Source organism: Coregonus lavaretus (genome assembly GCF_964263955.1).
Source record: "Coregonus lavaretus genome assembly, chromosome: 2".
Taxonomy (NCBI): Eukaryota; Metazoa; Chordata; class Actinopteri; order Salmoniformes; family Salmonidae; genus Coregonus; species Coregonus lavaretus.
In genome coordinates, this window is record NC_139989.1 from 37,556,172 (window position 1) to 37,577,030 (window position 20,859).

A 20,859-nucleotide genomic window follows, 5' to 3' on the forward strand; every position below is an offset into this window, starting at 1 on the left:
CTTTGTATCAATGACAATTGCAAAGATCATTTTACAACCCATGCACAAGATGGCGCAAGTGTTTTTGCCAGACCATTTGTTTGTGATGAAAAAAATACAATTTATTCCGAGTTCAGGGGTCAAGAAAACGGAAACACATGATAGTGAATTTTGCGCGAAGCCTGCGCACAACCACTGATTAATAAAACATCTACTCTATTGGAGCGTTGCGTGGGCCATGAGTTATTCTCTGTGCACATACTTTGCAACTTTGTGAAATAGTTCAGCCGCACGTTGACTTTGTTCACAACTAACACAGCGTTGCAGCCACCCAATGTGGAACATTGGGCGCATGAGGCATGTTATTGTAAAAGACTAGCTAGCACATCTATGAGTCGACTGAATGTTGTTAAATTCTAGCGTACCCTGAGACAACTTACAATTCGTTTCATAAGCTAAGGTTTAAATTATAAACATGGACAAAGTCGGTATACACTCTAGAAAGGGGAGAGAGACGATGAAGAGACTCTCTGAACCAGAGCCTGACTACGAGGAAGAAGTGCTAAAAAGACACAAAAACGCCCAGGCAGTGACTGTTTTGGGCGACGAAGATGCATCTGTAAAACTTCTTGAAGATCTTGTTTTTGGTGCTGAAGATGATCTTGTGGAAAGACTCGTGGAGGTAGGAATTCATTAGTTACAGTACCAGTCAAAAGGTTGGACACCTTCTCATTCCAGGGCTTTTCTTTATTTTTACTATTTTCTTCATTGTAGAATAATAGTGAAGAAATCAAAACTATGAAATAACATATATGGAATCATGTAGTAACCAAAAAAAAGTGTTAAACAAATCAAAATATATTTTATATTTGAGATTCTTCAAAGTAGCCACCCTTTGCCTTGATGACAGCTTTGCACGCTCTTGGCATTCTCTCAACCAGCTTCATGAGGTAGTCACCTGGAATGCGTTTTAATTAACATGTGCGCCTTGTTAAAAGTTAATTTGTGGAATTTCTTTCCTTCTTAATGTGTTTGAGCCAATCAGTTGTGTTGTGACAAGGTAGGGGTGGTATATAGAAGATAGCCCTATTTGGTAAAAGACCAAGTCCATATCATGTCAAGAACAGCTCAAATAAGCAATGAGAAACGACAGTCCATCATTACTTTAAGACATGAAGGTCAATCAATCCGGAAAATGTCAAGAACTTTTAAAGTTTCTTCAAGTGCAGTCGCAAAAACCATCAAGCGCTATGATGAAACTGGCTCTCATGAGGACTGCCACAGGAAAGGAAGACCCAGAATTACCTCTACTGCAGAGGATAAGTTCATTAGAGTTAACTGCACCTCAGATTGCAGCATTGGGCGCATGAGGCATAAATGCTTCAGAGTTCAAGTAACAGACACATCTCAACATCAACTGTTCAGAGTAGACTGCGTGAATCAGGCCGTAATGGTCGAATTGCTGCAAAGAAACCACTACTAAAGGACACTAATAAGAAGAAGAGACTTGCTTGGGCCAAGAAACACGAGCAATGGACATTAGACCGGTGGAAATGTATTTAGAATTCAAGGCACACTTAACCAGCATGGCTACCACAGCATTCTGCAGCGATACGCCATCCCATCTGGTTTGCGCTTAGTGGGACTATCATTTGTTTTTCAACAGGACAATGACCCAAAACACACCTCCAGGCTGTGTAAGGGCTATTTGACCAAGAAGGAGTGCTGCATCAGATGACCTGGCCTCCACAATCACCCGACCTCAACCCAATTGAGATGGTTTGGGATGAGTTGGACCGCAGAGTTGAAGGAAAAGCAGCCAACAAGTGCTCAGCATATGTGGGAACTCCTTCAAGACAGTTGGAAAAGCATTCCTCATGAAGCTGGTTGAGAGAATGCCAAGATTGTGCAAAGCTGTCATCAAGGCAAAGGGTGGCTACTTTGAAGAATCTCAAATATAATTTGTTTAACACTTTTTTGGTTACTACATGATTCCATATGTGTTATTTCATAGTTTTGATGTCTTCACTATTATTCTACAATGTAGAAAATATAAAAAATAAAGAAAAACACTTGAATGAGTAGGTGTGTCCAAACTTTTGACTGGTAAAATGACTCAAATGTACTGTACATCTGGGGTGTATTCATTGCGCTGATTCTGTAGCAAAACGTTTTGTCTGTTACAAAACGTTTTGCAACAACTTCAAACGCTCTTCAACGTGAAGTAAAATCTGTTGGGTTCTTAAACGGAAGTTGTAGTTAATTTTTATTTTATGGTTGCCATTCCAATCCGAAAAGTCGGCGTAATGAATACACCCCTGATTCCATACAGAATGATGATGCTGCCTGCCAAGGTTCTTAAATATTCTCAGTGGATTATGTTGCCACATTGTCAGCATGGCATAGATGTAAATCCAATATTGATTGATAGTTAGTTACAACCAGGTACTAGACTAATAATCTCCAGTGTCATATCCGTCTGTCACATATCATTTACTTTTATTTCAGTTTTTATCAAATCAACTTCTTGTCAACAGGACAGAGAGGATGGAGGTGCCACATTTCTGGATGATGAGGATTCCAGCGAATCTGATGTAGAGAATGAAGCACGGCTGAAGGTTCAGCCAACCAGGACAGCAGTGTGGGAGGATGAGGATGATGATCTGGAGGAAGAGTTAGTACCTGGGACTGCAACGATGTCCTATTGTGTCTTTTCAGCATTGATGTCATGTACAATGCTTCAAACTTCATGTAACTACATTAGCTGTAGTCATGTAACCCTAATGTCAATTACATGGATATGTGAATCAAACATTGCTTGTATGGGCAGTTACTAGTGATGTGCATCTTTCCCTTTCAAGACGAATCGATACATATCTAGATATATGGGCTCCAGTATGATACAGAAACCAGTGCTTGACTTGGACAGAAATAGGTTTCCAGTACTCATTTTGGGTGCCGGTACTGTTTATATTTAGGTGCAGGAGCTCCACAATACTTTTGAGCTAATATTCTGTAAGATGAACAGGAGCTCAAGCAGTAGAACATTTGAGGTGCTGGTACTCTGGCCGAGCTGACATCTGTGTAAATGTCTATGGTGTATGTAGTCACCTGAGCTGAGCCGTAAGGGAGACTAGTGGGCATCTACCACCCCACTATCAGATTGGGGGGGGGGGGCTTTCTTGCATCAAATTGTAGACAGCTTGACAGAAATGGTAGCAGAAGGTGAATGTTAAACTTTTGTTAAGCCTCGATCACACCTGCAGAGTCATTGCGCAAAACGGTACGCAGCATCATCTGGATGTGTGCAACAAAAGTTCAACATTCACCTTCTAGTGTACCAAAATGCAATGACGCTATCGGTGTGATTGAAGCGTTATTGGTCAGCGTGCGAAGCAGTGCACAGTTTGAGGAGGCTACTGATATTGCCTGGGGTTGTTCCGCATGCAAAGTGACTTGTCTGATCAATGACTGTCAACGCAGTTACATGCTTAGTTTGACACTGAAGGAGAGGACGCATCAGTTGTCCCAAAAGATCATAGGTACAGTGGGGAGAACAAGTATTTGATACACTGCCGATTTTGCAGGTTTTCCTACTTACAAAGCATGTAGAGGTCTGTAAGTTTTATCATAGGTACACTTCAACTGTGAGAGATGGAATTTAAAACAAAAATCCAGAAAATCACATTGTATGATTTTTAAGTAATTAATTTGCATTTTATTGCATGACATAAGTATTTGATACATCAGAAAAGCAGAACTTAATATTTGGTACAGAAACCTTTGTTTGCAATTAGAGATCATACGTTTCCTGTAGGTCTTGACCAGTTTTGCACACACTGCAGCAGGGATTTTGGCCCACTCCTCCATACAGACCTTCTCCAGATCCTTCAGGTTTCGGGGCTGTCGCTGGGCAATACGGACTTTCAGCTCCCTCCAAAGATTTTCTATTGGGTTCAGGTCTGGAGACTGGCTAGGCCACTCCAGGACCTTGAGATGCTTCTTACGGAGCCACTCCTTAGTTGCCCTGGCTGTGTGTTTCGGGTCGTTGTCATGCTGGAAGACCCAGCCACGACCCATCTTCAATGCTCTTACTGAGGGAAGGAGGTTGTTGGCCAAGATCTCGCGATACATGGCCCCATCCATCCTCCCCTCAATATGGTGCAGTCGTCCTGTCCCCTTTGCAGAAAAGCATCCCCAAAGAATGATGTTTCCACCTCCATGCTTCACGGTTGGGATGGTGTTCTTGGGGTTGTACTCATCCTTCTTCTTCCTCCAAACATGGCAAGTGGAGTTTAGACCAAAAAACTATATTTTTGTCTCATCAGACCACATGACCTTCTCCCATTCCTCCTCTGGATCATCCAGATGGTCATTGGCAAACTTCAGACGGGCCTGGACATACGCTGGCTTGAGCAGGGGGACCTTGCGTGCGCTGCAGGATTTTAATCCATGACGGCGTAGTGTGTTACTAATGGTTTTCTTTGAGACTGTGGTCCCAGCTCTCTTCAGGTCATTGACCAGGTCCTGCCGTGTAGTTCTGGGCTGATCCCTCACCTTCCTCATGATCATTGATGCCCCACGAGGTGAGATCTTGCATGGAGCCCCAGACCGAGGGTGATTGACCGTCATCTTGAACTTCTTCCATATTCTAATAATTGCGCCAACAGTTGTTGCCTTCTCACCAAGCTGCTTGCCTATTGTCCTGTAGCCCATCCCAGCCTTGTGCAGGTCTACAATTTTATCCCTGATGTCCTTACACAGCTCTCTGGTCTTGGCCATTGTGGAGAGGTTGGAGTCTGTTTGATTGAGTGTGTGGACAGGTGTCTTTTATACAGGTAACGAGTTTAAACAGGTGCAGTTAATACAGGTAATGAGTGGAGAACATGAGGGCTTCTTAAAGAAAAACTAACAGGTCTGTGAGAGCCGGAATTCTTACTGGTTGGTAGGTGATCAAATAGTTATGTCATGCAATAAAATGCAAATTAATTACTTAAAAATCATACAATGTGATTTTCTGGATTTTTGTTTTAGATTCCGTCTCTCACAGTTGAAGTGTACCTATGATAAAACTTACAGACCTCTACATGCTTTGTAAGTAGGAAAACCTGCAAAATCGGCAGTGTATCAAATACTTGTTCTCCCCACTGTATTTTCTGAAGGTAGAAAGAAAGTAATATGAGCAAAACCTTTCAGTGAATCAACGATTCATAACATTTGAATCGATTTTCTGACCGATGCATGGTACATTTAAGATACTAACCGATCTAAACACTTGAACCGGGGAACGATGCGTATCGGTGAACCGTTACATCCCTAGCAGTTACGTCACTGTTTTTTATTCATTCTTCCATGATATTTCCCTCCCGTTTCCTAGAGTGGACATGACACACCGGTTCCGTAGAGACCTGACCAAGAGTGTGACAGAGGCCAAGATGTCCAAACAGAAGTTACAGCAGAGGATGAAAGAACAGTAAGTGGATATTAGTAATACAGCCATTGAGTAAATACCACTGGGATCTGGTGGTTCAAACTCACACTTCCAACTCATTTTTGCCAGGTTCCAAAAAGCAATGGGTGGAAAGCCGTCCTGGGCAGAGACAAAAGTAAAGAAAAAGAATAAGAACAAGAAAAAAGGTAAACTCACAAATTTGGTCATAAATATCTTCATGGTCCGTGTAATATGTTATGAGAGATGCCCCTCACTGATGATTGCCTACTATATAATGGTGATATTGTGTATATAGCAGGGTTCCCCAACTGATTTTATTTGATCCTCCAAGTTTTCTGAAGGTTATTTTTTTTTTTGGACATAAAAGATTGTAAAAACACCAGCAAATCAGCTCCAAGTGATTTTAAGTTTGGAAATCTGTTCCGAAGTATTCCCACGCATAATAGAGAGATACACACTGAGTGTACAAAACATTATGAACACTCTTTTCATGATATAGATGGTTTGAAATGATTGTTTTAATAAAATGTTTCTTGTAGTCAATTTGCAGTCTACAACTTATTTGTAATTATGTTCGTCCTGCGGCTGAATCTAGTTGATGATCCCTTGTATATAGTATACATTTGTGTCGTTTCAATAAACAATGTGTCTATTTTTAAAAATCTAAAGATGACTCTGATGATGAAGACTCTGATGAAGATGGAGACGACCTGATGAGGAAGACGGGCAACTTTGTGGGCTCATCCGACAGCCTTCCCAAAGGAATCATACGGGTGAGTTCTGTTCTCCCATCATCTGATCACTACTACATTTGAGATTAAGTTAGAGTAAAACAACCAGGTCTCTCTCTGACTGCAAATGGGGACTCTCTAACCAGAGTACTTTAGAGGCATGGGAGTTACAAAACCATTACATTTTCCATTATTAGATCATGTGGTTTTGGCAATTGAGATCACAATAGTAGAGTATTTTCAACATCATGTTTACATGTGATACTAGTACATTTATCATGGATTTATTTAACTCTCTTGCAGATGAAGAAGTGCCTACACGCCAACAACGACCGGCCGTCTGAGGACAGGCTGACCACGGTGCAGTTCCACCCCTCCGCCCAGGTTGTCATGACAGCAGGGCTCGACCAGTCCATCTCTCTGTTCCAGGTATTCATTTTACTCATCAGCTTCAGTCTTCTCTCAGGCATTCCTGTGGCTGTCATCATGAGGCATGGTATAGGGAATGTCATAAACGGGCCGGTTGGGGCTATATGCTTTTAATAATATCCTCCAGGTCTTTTGTTTGACCATACAAACTATAAGCAAAAAATATATACAAAACTCTCAATGGACCACCAAACATCCTTAGGGATGATTATTTAAGGGTTATTTAGTGAATCTGTGACACTAATATTAATTACCTTCCACCTCACTCTAAATGTCACTCCTTCCTCTCCAGGTTGATGGGAAGACCAACCCTAAGATCCAGAGTATCCACCTGGAGAAGTTCCCGGTGCACAAGGCCCAGTTCAGCGTGGACGGGGAGCAGGTGGTGGCCACCAGTTTCAGGAACAAGCTGTTCTACATCTACGACATGATGGAGGGCAAGGTGATCCCTGTCCACACTGTCAGAGGTGAGGAGGAGGAAGCCATGGGGAGTCACTAGAACCCCAAGGCTGTTAGGTAGTAATCTAACCTGTTGGCTGTTGGGTAGTAATCTAACCTGTTGGCTGTTAGGTAGTAATCTAACCTGTTGGCTGTTGGGTAGTAATCTAACCTGTTGGCTGTTGGGTAGTAATCTAACCTGTTGGCTGTTGGGTAGTAATCTAACCTGTTGGCTGTTACTAAGCTTGGGCGGTATCGAGATTGTGAAACCATCATACTGACCTTGTGCCATCCCAGGATATTCGGTAATACTGGCACTGAAAACAAACCCCACTGAGCCTCTGTAATCCGAAGGTTAGCAATGCTAACAAGTACATGTAAAATCTCATTGTGAACATTTTATACAGTCTCTGACCTAAATTATTTGCAGGACAGACATCCCAGCTCAAAGTTATACAAGTAACAAAAAAATGATACTCACAGTTTGCTGCACAATATTAGACGGCAACGCTCTTGATCCAGGAGGGGATTCTCTGCTGTTACCAAGAGAAGCTTGTTTTTTGCAAGAAGCTAACCAGCTAGATAACTACTGTAAGTTAGCAAACCAAATGCACAACTGCAGAGTATTTAGCACATTTTAGACCAGGGGTGTCAAACTCATTTTAGCTCAGGGGCCACATGGAGGAAAATCTATTCCCAAGTGGGCCGGACCGGTAAAATCATGGTATATATAACTTAAAAACAACAACTTCAGATTGTTTTCTTTGTTTTAATACTATCAACATAACACATAAAGCTGGAGCCTGAGGACAGTGTGTCCAAAATAGTACAAGCACAACATCACTATTAATCATAAAACACGTCAAGTTTATTTGAAAATTCTAAAGAAAAAGAACACACAAACACACAATGCCTCAGTGATTCACAGAACTGTTTCACAGATCACAGAACTATATCAGGGTGTCATTTCTCAGGCAGAAATGTAGATACAAATAATGAAATCCTGTTCCCCAAACAAGTGCAAGAACCACAGAGTCAAGAATAGGTTAAATATACAAATAAAATACAATCAATTAAAAACAATAGCACATCAACATAAAAACATATAAACATAAAGCTGGAGCCTGAGGACAGTGTGTCCAAAAGCACAACATCACTATTAATCATAAAACACCTCAAGCTATTTGAAATTCTGAGGACAAACAACACACAAACACACAATGCCTCAGTGATTCACAGAAGTATATCACAGATCACAGAACTATATCAGGGTGTCTCATGCAGCACTTTAAGTGGGGTTGCATAGTTTATTTGACTCCTGATACCTGGCATCTTTTAGCTTTCACCAGCGCATCAATATCAGGCGTCACATCCTGAGTGGCAGCCAACTTCAGGATGTGATTCAAGTGCTTGTGCGTGAGCCTTGAGCGCAGCTTTGTTTTATTTATGCTCATTACAGAGAACTTGCTCACAAAGATATGTGGTTCCAAACATGCACAACAGTTTTGCAGCGAGGGCTGTCAAGTTGGGGTAACCTGGCAAGAGATTCTGATAAAATGTGTCCAAGCCAGCTGCGGCAAATTTGCCCTTCAAATCCGAGTCACACTGCAAGTATATTATTTCAAGTTGGATGCTGACGGGCAGATCAGAGGGATTCACGGTTAATGGCGAACAAAAAACGTTGAAGTCTTTCTCCAGTTCACCAAAAATCTGAAAGCGTTGCTCAAACTCCCTTAACAGTCCCGTAATTTATCTTTGAACCGCTTCATGTCTGCCACATGTTGGGTCGCGCACACATTTTTCAGACAGGGGAAGTGAGCTGCATCACCACCGGCGAGTTGCGTCTCCCACAATGACAGCTTCAACTTGAAAGAACGTATGCTGTCATAATACTGCGTGGCAACTTTGTTGCACCCTTGCAGCTGTTTGTTCAAGTAATTCAGGTGCTCTGTAACATCCACCATAAATGCAAGGTCCTGCATCCATTCTGCGGAATGAAATTCTAACACTGGTTTGCCCTTTTCTTCCATGAACTGTTCAATTTTTTCTCGTAAATCAAAGAAACGCCTCAGCACAGCACCTCGGCTTAACCATCTTACCTCAGTGTGGTATGGCAGGCCATAGATGTGGTCTTTCTCTCTGAGAAGGCTGTCAAACTGACGTTGATTCAGGCTTCTGGATCGGAGGAAATTAACAGTTTGGATAATATAATAATAATATAATAATAATATAATATATTAATATAATAATAATATAATAATAATAACCACCTTCATGACGTTATCCATCTTTAATGACTTGCAACACAAAGCCTCCTGGTGCAAAATACAGTGAAAAGTCCAAAAATCACGTCCTCCATTTGCAGATTGCACTTTCTCTCTGAACTTTGTCACAACGCCTGCTTTTTTTCCCGATCATTGAGGGCGCACCATCTGTAGCCAGGCTGACAGCGCGGGACCAGTCCACTCCGACCCTGTCCAGCGCGCTGACGAGTGCAGTGAAAATATCAGCTGCTGTCGTTGTATCTGTCATCGGCACCAACTCCACGAACTCCTCGGTGACGGTCAATGTGTCATCAACTCTGCGGATGAAAATGGCCAGTTGTGCAACATCTGTAATGTCCGTGCTTTCATCAATTGCAACCGAAAACGCAATAAATTACTTTACTTTTTGCTTCAACTGGCTGTCCAAATCCACTGAAAGATCGGAAATCCTGTCTGCAACTGTGTTTCTTGTCAGGCTGATATTTGCAAAAGCCTGGTGCTTTTCAGGGCACACAATCTCCGCTGCCTTCATCATGCATGTTTTTACAAATTCACCCTCACTAAATGGTTTTGAAGCCACTGCGATTTCATTAGCAATGAGGTAGCTAGCTTTCACTGCAGCGTCACTGATGTCTCGGCTGTGAGTAAACACAGACTGCTGTTTCTTCAGACCCGCCAACAGTTCATTCACCTTCTCTCTTCTCCGCTGTCCTTGAAAGTTGTCATATTTGTCGGCATGAAGACTCACATAGTGGCGACGAAGGTTATATTCTTTCAGCACTGCAACATGCTGTGAACACACCAAACATACAGCTTTCCCATTCAATTCCGTGAATAAATAGAAGGATGACAATTTTTCTTGGAACACTCTGCACTCTGCGTCCACTTTTCTCTTTTTTGACAGAGACATATTGGGGCAATGAGGGTGCCAAAGCACATAATGTTAAAAGGAGAAGCCGTAATAAATATCGCGGGCAAAACAAAGTAGCTCATCCGGACTGGCTGCACTTGCTTGACCTATTTGCTCTGCCCCGGTATAAACAGTTTGCTTGCTTAACACAATTGCTATTGCGCCATCCAGTGGACACAATTGGAACAGCAGTTTCTTTTATTGAAAAATTGCAGATCATTTTTATACTTTACAAAATCATCTCGCGGGCCGGATTAAACCCGTTTGCGGGCCTGATGCGGGCCGGACGTTTGACACCCCTGTTTTAGACAGTTAACTTAATAGTTAGAAGATATCTAGCAAACATTTAGTGGTGTAACTCGGGGAAAGGGGGATACCTAGTCAGTTGTACAACTGAATGTATTCAACTGAAATGTGTCTTCCGCATTTAACCAAAACCCTCTGAATTAGAGAGGTGCGGGTGGCTGCCTTAATCGACATCCACGTCATTGGCGCCCGGGTAACAGTGGGTTAACTGCCTTGCTCATGGGCAGAATGACAGATTTTTGCCTTGTCAGCTCGGGAATTCGATCCAGCAACCTTTCAGTTACTGGCCCAACGCTCCTACCCGCCAGGCTACCTGCCGCCCCTAGATCACATGGCACGTGGTGCAAAACATTGAGTGACTTACAAGGCTCCGGGTCTCTCGTCGTTGTGTGCTTGAACACCAAACACCATGTGACTGGGAACTACCGGTAAGCTTCATAATGAAAGATTATGTGACCGGTGAAATGGAGAACGGGAACTGCTTTATTTCCTAATGTATTGCACAAGTTGACTGCAGGTATTTACTTAAAAAGTAGCTACAAATATTCAAATGTATAGAAAATAAAGTTTCAACTGTATTGACGCTATTGAAAACCATCCCGTGGCTATTTCCAAATACCCTGTTATACGGTATACCGCCCAAGCCTAGTTATTACTGAGCAAATTACTGTGTTCTGTGATTGGTTTAAACATAAAATCACTGTATATTCTCAGCCAGACTGTTATTTTTTTAATGGGTGTGATTGAGTGCAGTAACAATTATGGTTGTCCCCCAGGTCTGAGGGAACAGAGGGTGAAAGAGTTTGAAGTCTCCCCTGATGGAGAATCCCTCCTTCTCACTGGCGCCTCCGGATACCTCCACGTATTAACAATGAAGGTAGGTGATTGTAGATGGCAAATACCTGATATACCACACATCCAAAATGGATCAAAACATAAGAATCCATTTTGGATCAGGAGCATACATGCATTGCATAAATGTCAGTATTTTCTCATTTGTTGTTTCTTTCAGACAAAGGAGGTAGTGAAAAGCATGAAGATCAACGGAAACATTACGGGAGTGGCTTTCTCACACGACGGCAGCAAAGTCTTCACCAATTCTGGTGGGTTTTACACAGCCCCATCCTAATCACATCCTAAAGCCTTTTTTAGATCATTTTAGTTAAAGCTGCAATATGTAACTTTTTGGGCGACCTGACCAAATTCACATAGAAATGTGAGTTATAGATCTGTCATTCTCTTTGAAAGCAATTCTAAAAAGCGGTAGATATGTTTTTGTGTCTTTTACTTTCGGTTTTGTACACCTGCTGAAAATACAATATTTTTGTTTATGGAAAATATATTTAACAGCGGTTTAGATGGTACAATGATTCTCTACACCAGTGGTCACAAACCGGTCCATCTCCAAGGCATTCCTAGTCGGTCACCAAACATTTCTGTATAAAAACAACGATAAAGCCTTGTGTTCCTATTTTTTGTGTTTGTTTCGTGCTGTTGGCGGTCGGGGCACTTGATTCACCCTAGCACTGGGAAGGCAAAGTGTTCCCATTTTGAAAAATGTCATGTGTCTGAAGGTAGAACTCCACTTACCCGGCAGGCCCAGAGAGCAAATCAAGTGCACCTACAGGCCTACCGCTGGCCAATCAGATGGCTCAGATCACCGTGTCTGCACAGTTTCCTCGAGCCATAGACTGTAAAAAGAAGCCTCGAGCGCACAGCAAAGTTGATACTGTGAGATTTCGTAACTTTTAAAACCATGACTTGAGAGAGACTCAACGAATACAGCAAAGAGCTACTGTTTTTATGAGTAAGTTCATGTTTAAGTTGTTATTCAGCACTGTCGATGCGCGTTCTCCCTACTTCCACTCATACTACAAACCAGTATAGCAAAGTGTTATTAGCGGCGTGTCTCTTTTTTTATATCGAGTAATATTTCACTTTAACTGGCCATCGGATTAACAACATGAATTGGTGCATGAAGCAGAAATAATGCAGTGCGACTTGAGTTTCTCCATCAGCTGGAAGACTGTGTTCCCTTTTCTGGTGAGAGGCAGCCTCACCGCTGCTCTCTCCCTCCCCTCAGACTGATCATCAGATGCAGGCCATCAGTCCAGTAAAATAAATAAAAGCAGTGCCTTAAGTAATACAGCAAATGATCTATTACCAGTGTGATCATATACCTACAATTTTGAAATATAATTTCTTACAGGTCTGAGAAGAACAACATTGGCAGGGTAATTCAAGCGTAGCCAATATTCAGTGATAATATGTTGGGCATACAGTGGGGGAAAAAAGTATTTAGTCAGCCACCAATTGTGCAAGTTCTCCCACTTAAAAAGATGAGAGAGGCCTGTAATTTTCATCATAGGTACACGTCAACTATGACAGACAAAATGAGGGGAAAAAAATCCTGAAAATCACATTGTAGGATTTTTTAATGAATTTATTTGCAAATTATGGTGGGAAATAAATATTTGGTCAATAACAAAAGTTTCTCAATACTTTGTTATATACCCTTTGTTGGCAATGACACAGGTCAAACGTTTTCTGTAAGTCTTCACAAGGTTTTCACACACTGTTGCTGGTATTTTGGCCCATTCCTCCATGCAGATCTCCTCTAGAGCAGTGATGTTTTGGGGCTGTCGCTGGGCAACACGGACTTTCAACTCCCTCCAAAGATTTTCTATGGGGTTGAGATCTGGAGACTGGCTAGGCCACTCCAGGACCTTGAAATGCTTCTTACGAAGCCACTCCTTCGTTGCCCGGGCGGTGTGTTTGGGATCATTGTCATGCTGAAAGACCCAGCCACGTTTCATCTTCAATGCCCTTGCTGATGGAAGGAGGTTTTCACTCAAAATCTCACGATACATGGCCCCATTCATTCTTTCCTTTACACGGATCAGTCGTCCTGGTCCCTTTGCAGAAAAACAGCCCCAAAGCATGATGTTTCCACCCCCATGCTTCACAGTAGGTATGGTGTTCTTTGGATGCAACTCAGCATTCTTTGTCCTCCAAACACGACGAGTTGAGTTTTTACCAAAAAGTTATATTTTGGTTTCATCTGACCATATGACATTCTCCCAATCCTCTTCTGGATCATCCAAATGCACTCTAGCAAACTTCAGACGGGCCTGGACATGTACTGGCTTAAGCAGGGAGACACGTCTGGCACTGCAGGATTTGAGTCCCTGGCGGCGTATTGTGTTACTGATGGTAGGCTTTGTTACTTTGGTCCCAGCTCTCTGCAGGTCATTCACTAGGTCCCCCCGTGTGGTTCTGGGATTTTTGCTCACCGTTCTTGTGATCATTTTGACCCCACGGGGTGAGATCGAGGGAGATTATCAGTGGTCTTGTATGTCTTCCATTTCCTAATAATTGCTCCCACAGTTGATTTCTTCAAACCAAGCTGCTTACCTATTGCAGATTCAGTCTTCCCAGCCTGGTGCAGGTCTACAATTTTGTTTCTGGTGTCCTTTGACAGCTCTTTGGTCTTGGCCATAGTGGAGTTTGGAGTGTGACTGTTTGAGGTTGTGGACAGGTGTCTTTTATACTGATAACAAGTTCAAACAGGTGCCATTAATACAGGTAACGAGTAGAGGACAGAGGAGCCTCTTAAAGAAGTTGTTACAGGTCTGTGAGAGCCAGAAATCTTGCTTGTTTGTAGGTGACCAAATACTTATTTTCCACCATAATTTGCAAATAAATTCATTAAAAATCCTACAATGTGATTTTCTGGAGAAAAAAAATCTCAATTTGTCTGTCATAGTTGACGTGTACCTATGATGAAAATTACAGGCCTCTCTCATCTTTTTAAGTGGGAGAACTTGCACAATTGGTGGCTGACTAAATACTTTTTTCCCCCACTGTATAGCCTACGACAAACCTCATTGCTACAGATCAGTTTTTAATTGGTTAATGTTTCATACATAGGCTTCTGGTTTTTGTCATATAAAAAAATAAAATAAGATATTGGCTTGCATTTTGACTCAAAGTGACCACTGCATTGGTGACCATTGCTTGTTTTGTCACTTTTAGCAGAATGCGAATGGCGGAGCGATTTCTGCATATTGCACCTTTTAGTACCTGTATGTACTAAACCTTTTTGATGTTGCAGAGGAGGGTGAGGTGTACATATGGGACATGAGGAGCAGTAAATGCCTGAACAGGTTCACAGATGATGGCTGTGTGAGTGGGACCTCCATAGCTGCATCCAGGAATGGACAGTATCTGGCCTGCGGGTGAGTCAGCCATTTTGTTTTCATAAGGTTGTTGGTGTGTAGCTCCTTTATTCATTCATCCATTTCCTTGCTGATATGATTCAGCAGCGATTGACCCTGTCGTTTTGTGATCAAACCATTGCAATGTTTGTATTGTCCTGTTTGTCTTACTTCAGATGTCTTTTTTAGTTTTTATGCATGATTCTGCCACAAAACCTTCAGGATAATTGGGTTGTTCCACCAATTAGGTGCCTTTTTAAGAAGTGTAACACATTTTAACATTCTGTCATAAAGAGCACGTTCAATTTAATAAAAAACAAGTTTTCCCACTTTTTAAGAGGTTAAATAAAACAATTATAGTGAATGCCTATTAAGTGCCAAATAAAGTAACAGGGTTGATGATTTCATCTTTAATCAGCCATAGATTTCATCGTGACAGGGGGAATGTAATCTTGTTTAGTGCAACATGAAGTGTTAATTAATTTAAAAAATGTCTAGCATGTCTATCTATGGATTACAGGGTTGACGTGTTATGCTCAACCCGCTCAGTTTTCCACCACAAAACACCAGAAAATGGCCAAAAAGAGTAGAACCAGCTCACCTGCTTTTACTCTATGATTTGACTGTTAGATGTTCTATGTTTTTTTTGGTGGGGGGGGGGGGGGGATATTTAAAAAGCAATAGTTTCATTATATTAAAACGAGAATTCAGTTCAAGTAACATTGTTGATCTTAAAATGAGGGACAGACGTAAATTAATAACATTAAAATAAATCATCTTCAGAAATGACTTTGTCAAAGCAACAAAATAACTAGGGCTGTACAACGATGGTGAAACTTGGAGAAATGTTGGGGTTAAGTGGGTTAAAATCTTCCTAGAGGTGAAGGTGGTTGACGGAGGGACATGTCATAATGCAGACATTTTAGCACTTTAGCAAGTCTTTATATAAAAATAAAAAAAAACGGATTTATTGAATTCTCCATGTGGTCTATCTTAAAGGACACGTCATTTAATATAACAATGTAATATTTGTGCACAATTTCTACTTCAAATATCAAAAGGCACCCATTTCGTGGAACGACCCAATTATTATTTTTTTATATAGAAATACAGTGGGGGAAAAAAGTATTTAGTCAGCCACCAATTGTGCAAGTTCTCCCACTTAAAAAGATGAGAGAGGCCTGTAATTTTCATCATAGGTACACGTCAACTATGACAGACAAATTGAGAAGAAAAAATCCAGAAAATCACATTTTAATGAATTTATTTGCAAATTATGGTGGAAGATAAGTATTTGGTCACCTACAAACAAGCAAGATTTCTGGCTCTCACAGACCTGTAACTTCTTTAAGAGGCTTCTCTGTCCTCCACTCGTTACCTGTATTAATGGCACCTGTTTGAACTTGTTATCAGTATAAAAGACACCTGTCCACAACCTCAAACAGTCACACTTCAAACTCCACTATGGCCAAGACCAAAGAGCTGTCAAAGGACACCAGAAACAAAATTGTAGACCTGCACCAGGCTGGGAAGACTGAATCTGCAATAGGTAAGCAGCTTGGTTTGAAGAAATCAACTGTGGGAGCAATTATTAGGAAATGGAAGACATACCATACCACTGATAATCTCCCTCGATCTGGGGCTCCACGCAAGATCTCACCCCGTGGGGTCAAAATGATCACAAGAACGGTGAGCAAAAATCCCAGAACCACACGGGGGGACCTAGTGAATGACCTGCAGAGAACTGGGACCAAAGTAACAAAGCCTACCATCAGTAACACACTACGCCGCCAGGGACTCAAATCCTGCAGTGCCAGACGTGTCCCCCTGCTTAAGCCAGTACATGTCCAGGCCCATCTGAAGTTTGCTAGAGTGCATTTGGATGATCCAGAAGAGGATTGGGAGAATGTCATATGGTCAGATTAAACCAAAATATAACTTTTTGGTAAAAACTCAACTCGTCGTGTTTGGAGGACAAAGAATGCTGAGTTGCATCCAAAGAACACCATACCTACTGTGAAGCATGGGGGTAGAAACATCATGCTTTGGGGCTGTTTTTCTGCAAAGGGACCAGGACGACTGATCCGTGTAAAGGAAAGAATGAATGGGGCCATGTATCGTGAGATTTTGAGTGAAAACCTCCTTCCATCAGCAAGGGCATTGAAGATGAAACGTGGCTGGGTCTTTCAGCATGACAATGATCCCAAACACACTGCCCGGGCAACGAAGGAGTGGCTTCGTAAGAAGCATTTCAAGGTCCTGGAGTGGCCTAGCCAGTCTCCAGATCTCAACCCCATAGAAAATCTTTGGAGGGAGTTGAAAGTCCGTGTTGCCCAGCGACAGCCCCAAAACATCACTGCTCTAGAGGAGATCTGCATGGAGGAATGGGCCAAAATACCAGCAACAGTGTGTGAAAACCTTGTGAAGACTTACAGAAAATGTTTGACCTGTGTCATTGCCAACAAAGGGTATATAACAAAGTATTGAGAAACTTTTGTTATTGACCAAATACTTATTTTCCACCATAATTTGCAAATAAATTCATTAAAAATCCTACAATGTGATTTTCTGGATTTTTTTCCCTCATTTTGTCTCTCATAGTTGACGTGTACCTATGATGAAAATTACAGGCCTCTCTCATCTTTTTAAGTGGGAGAACTTGCACAATTGGTGGCTGACTAAATATTTTTTTCCCCCCACTGTACCTAGGATACCTGTAGCGCACTCGTTTTTCACATACATTTTCTACCATTTCTATTATCTCAGGTCAGCGGCAGGTGTGGTGAACGTGTACTCCCAGGAGGTGTGTATGCGGCAGAACAACCCCAAGCCTCTGAAGGCCATCATGAACCTGGTGACCTCTGCCACCTCTCTCCGCTTCAACCCCACCTCCGAGATCCTGGCCATCGCCTCCAGGGCTGATGACGAGGCTGCCCGATTGGTCAGTCTCTCTCTCTCTCACACACACAAACCAACCTAATGTTGTCTTTGTCATCATTACAGCTATGATGTAAATAAGAGGTTTTATTAAAGCATGACTTGGATATGAATAAAGTTTGAATTTATTTAAAATGAAGTAAAACCATGTCTCCCTTTTACTGTCATCAATGTGTCTACCCTTATCATTTCAGGTTCATATCCCCAGCTTCACAGTGTTCTCGAACTTCCCCATGTTCCAGAGGAAAACCATTTACAGGGCCCACTACCTGGACTTCTCCCCAAACAGTGGCTTCTTCTCCCTGGCCAACAACAAGGGCCATGCCCCTCTCTTCAGGCGAGTCTTGTTTTTCCTGAATCGTTTTTTTATTTTCGGAAAGCAGAAAATTAAAACAACACTGGGTGATTTTTGATGCAAATAAATACATCTAAGAAATATATTAGAATAATATTAATTTGGTTTATTTTTCTCTACTACATTTCAGGTTGTTGCATTACAAAGACTTTTGAAGAAGAGCATCGCAAACGGGATCAAGACACCAAGCTCCCTCAATACAACTAGCATTGTCTTCAAGAAGACATTTTACCATGAAAAGGACTTGACTTGAAGAATTGATTATTCACAGCAAGATACCATGTTTTCGTTATCCTGTTTTTTCCCCTTAATTTGAGCAATTACATTTTGTGTTCTGTTTTCAGAATGCACATCCTGTATATTTCTTTCGGTCTGCTTTAGGGTTTTACAAATGTTTGCGTAATGGATAAAATGCAACTTAATTTCCTTGATTCTTGGCTATTATATTTTTTCTGTTTCATGATGATATCGCAGAGAACAATAACATTATAGATTGACTATAATGCTTAAACTAGTATAGAGAAGCTGTCAAACTTGTATGCACTATAGACCTGTTAGTACACTCTGTTGACATGAGAATATGTTTGCTACCAGCCACAACAATGGATTAGAACTATTCACTGTGAATTCCATCTTGACCAAAGCTGCCATTTTATGAGGATGGCGCTCCTCTAAATCTGATAGTGTGTAAAATTGACCAGATTCACACAACTTTGGATTAAATACTTAACGTACAGTGCCTAGAGAAAGTATTCATACCCCTTGACTTATTCCCCATTTTGTTGTTACAGCTTAAATTCAAAATGTGTTAAATATTTATTTTTTCCTCACCAATCTACACACAATACCCCATAATGACAAAGTGAAAACATGTTTTTGAAATTTTTGCAAATGTATTGAAAATGAAATGCAGCAATATCTCATTTACACAAGTATTCACACCCCTTTGCTATGACCCTCCCAATTGCGCTCGGGTGCGTCCAATTTCCTTTGATCATCCTTGAGCCATTGGACATGATTTAGAAATAAACACACCTGTCTATTTGAGGTCCCACTGTTTATAGTGCATGTCAGAGCAGAGACTATACCATGAAGTCCATGGAACTGTCCATAGATCTGAGGTAGAATTGTGACAAGGCATATCTGGGGATGGGTATAAAACAATTTCTAGAGTGTTGAAAGTTTCCAAGAGCGCAGTAGTCTCTATCATTGAGAAATTGAAAAAAATATGGAACTAACCAGACTGCCTAGAGCTGGACCTCTGACCAAACTGAGGGGGAAAAATCAAGTCGAGGTATGAATACTTTCTGAAGGCACAGCCTATCTGACCCAGTTTATCAGCAGAACAAGACCCAGGCCAGACAGACACATCAGAAAGTGAAGCTGATATGAACCCTTACTTTGGATTCATGCTCCCATTATGGCTCATAGAAGAGTTTGCTTGATGGTGCCATTCGCACTGTGAAATTGACTGCTTTATTTTTTACTGCACCAAAGGGAGCTCCCTCCCTGCTGAGCCACAGCTTTGAGAGAAACACACATACACCTACAGACTCCAGATGAATGACAGTCACAGCACCATGTGTTACATACTTTAGATCCTCCTTTAAGACGTCAGTCAGGATAGGCAGCATTCCAACACCTACATTTCTCCTCATTAGTAAAAGATGAAGCACTAAGGCGTTTGGATCTGCTTTCAGCCAAATCATTTCTCTCTCCTCGTGTTTCAGTGCATCTTTATCACATTTATTGTTTGGGTCTGTCCTGAGGTATTCCTGTAATATAATATGCTGGAGAAATGTCTTTATGATGAATGAACCTTAACACCAAACAAACAGAGTTGTCCCCTGTAGTCCCCCTAATGCAGAAACCAACTATAACGGGTGGGAAGTGCTGAAACATGAATAATGGGCCTCATCAGCATTTTACTTAGTTTTTGTTCTCATGAGGGTGTCTTGAGAGTCAAAAATAAATATATTTGCCCTGCAGATCGGACATGGAAAAATAGCTGCAGTTGTGAAATGAATGGTAATTTGTGCTTAGGATCAACACAGATTTGCGATTTCAGCAGCAGGTTGCAGCTGTGTAGTTGGTGAACCTCTCAAAATAACCACAAACTCCTTAATCTATCTCTTATGAATATATATGTGCTAGTAACAAATTGATCTACAATAATTAGCAGTATCGTCTTACACAGTATGTCTCTTTGACATACATGTTAAAGGAGAAATACAGTGCCTTCAAAAAGTATTCACACCCCTTGACTTTTTCCACATTTTGTTGTACAAAGTGGGATTAAAATTGATTTACTTGTCATTTTTTGTCAACGATCTACACAAAATACTCTGTCAAAGTGGCACAAGAATTCTACTTTTTTTATTTTTATTAATGGAAAATAAAGTACTAATATATTTTGATTAGGTAAGTATTCAACTCCCTTAGTCAATGCATGTTAGAATCAACTTTGGCAGCGATGTATTTCTGGGTAAGTCTCTAAGAGCTTTACAAACCAGGCTTGTACAATATTTGCCCATTATTCTTAAAAAAATTATTCAAGCTCTTTCAAGTTGGTTGTTGATCATTGCTAGATAGCCATTTTCAAGTCTTGCCATAGAAGATGTTCCTAATATTTGGTATACTCCGTGTATATTTGGCCTTGCGTTTCAGATTATTGTCCTCCTGAATTGTCACGGATTCTGCCGAGACTGCTCCTCCTCCTGGTTCGGGCAGGCTTCGGCGTTCGCCGTCCCCGGAGTACTAGCTGCCACCGCTCTATGTTTCGGTGTTTGATTGCTTTTGTCTGTCTGTTACACCTGTGTCCATTTGTGTGTTGATTACTTG

The 20,859-nt window shown here is 41.4% G+C and overlaps 1 protein-coding gene across 1 annotated transcript; it reads left to right on the forward strand.

Annotated features, from left to right (window-relative positions):
- The first annotated feature begins 294 nt into the window (after window positions 1-294).
- On the forward strand, window positions 295-20,025 carry LOC311103646 (U3 small nucleolar RNA-associated protein 18 homolog). Its single transcript, XM_084145255.1, has 13 exons — window positions 295-661; window positions 2,517-2,653; window positions 5,357-5,452; window positions 5,540-5,616; window positions 6,101-6,204; window positions 6,466-6,591; window positions 6,884-7,058; window positions 11,286-11,386; window positions 11,522-11,612; window positions 14,624-14,747; window positions 17,493-17,667; window positions 17,858-18,000; window positions 18,149-20,025. Exons 1-13 carry the CDS (start codon window positions 455-457, stop codon window positions 18,171-18,173), a joined length of 1,581 nt encoding a protein of 526 aa, XP_084001381.1. The 5' UTR covers window positions 295-454; the 3' UTR covers window positions 18,174-20,025.
- Window positions 20,026-20,859: the final 834 nt, after the last annotated feature.

Bases quoted from the DNA above. Each gene is read 5' to 3' on its own strand.
- LOC311103646 (XM_084145255.1), top strand. From the start codon at position 455: ATGGACAAAGTCGGTATACACTCTAGAAAGGGGAGAGAGACGATGAAG. The intron at 5,453-5,539 runs GTAAGTGGATAT...CATTTTTGCCAG, and splicing joins CAGCAGAGGATGAAAGAACA to GTTCCAAAAAGCAATGGGTG. The intron at 18,001-18,148 runs GCGAGTCTTGTT...ACTACATTTCAG, and splicing joins GGCCATGCCCCTCTCTTCAG to GTTGTTGCATTACAAAGACT.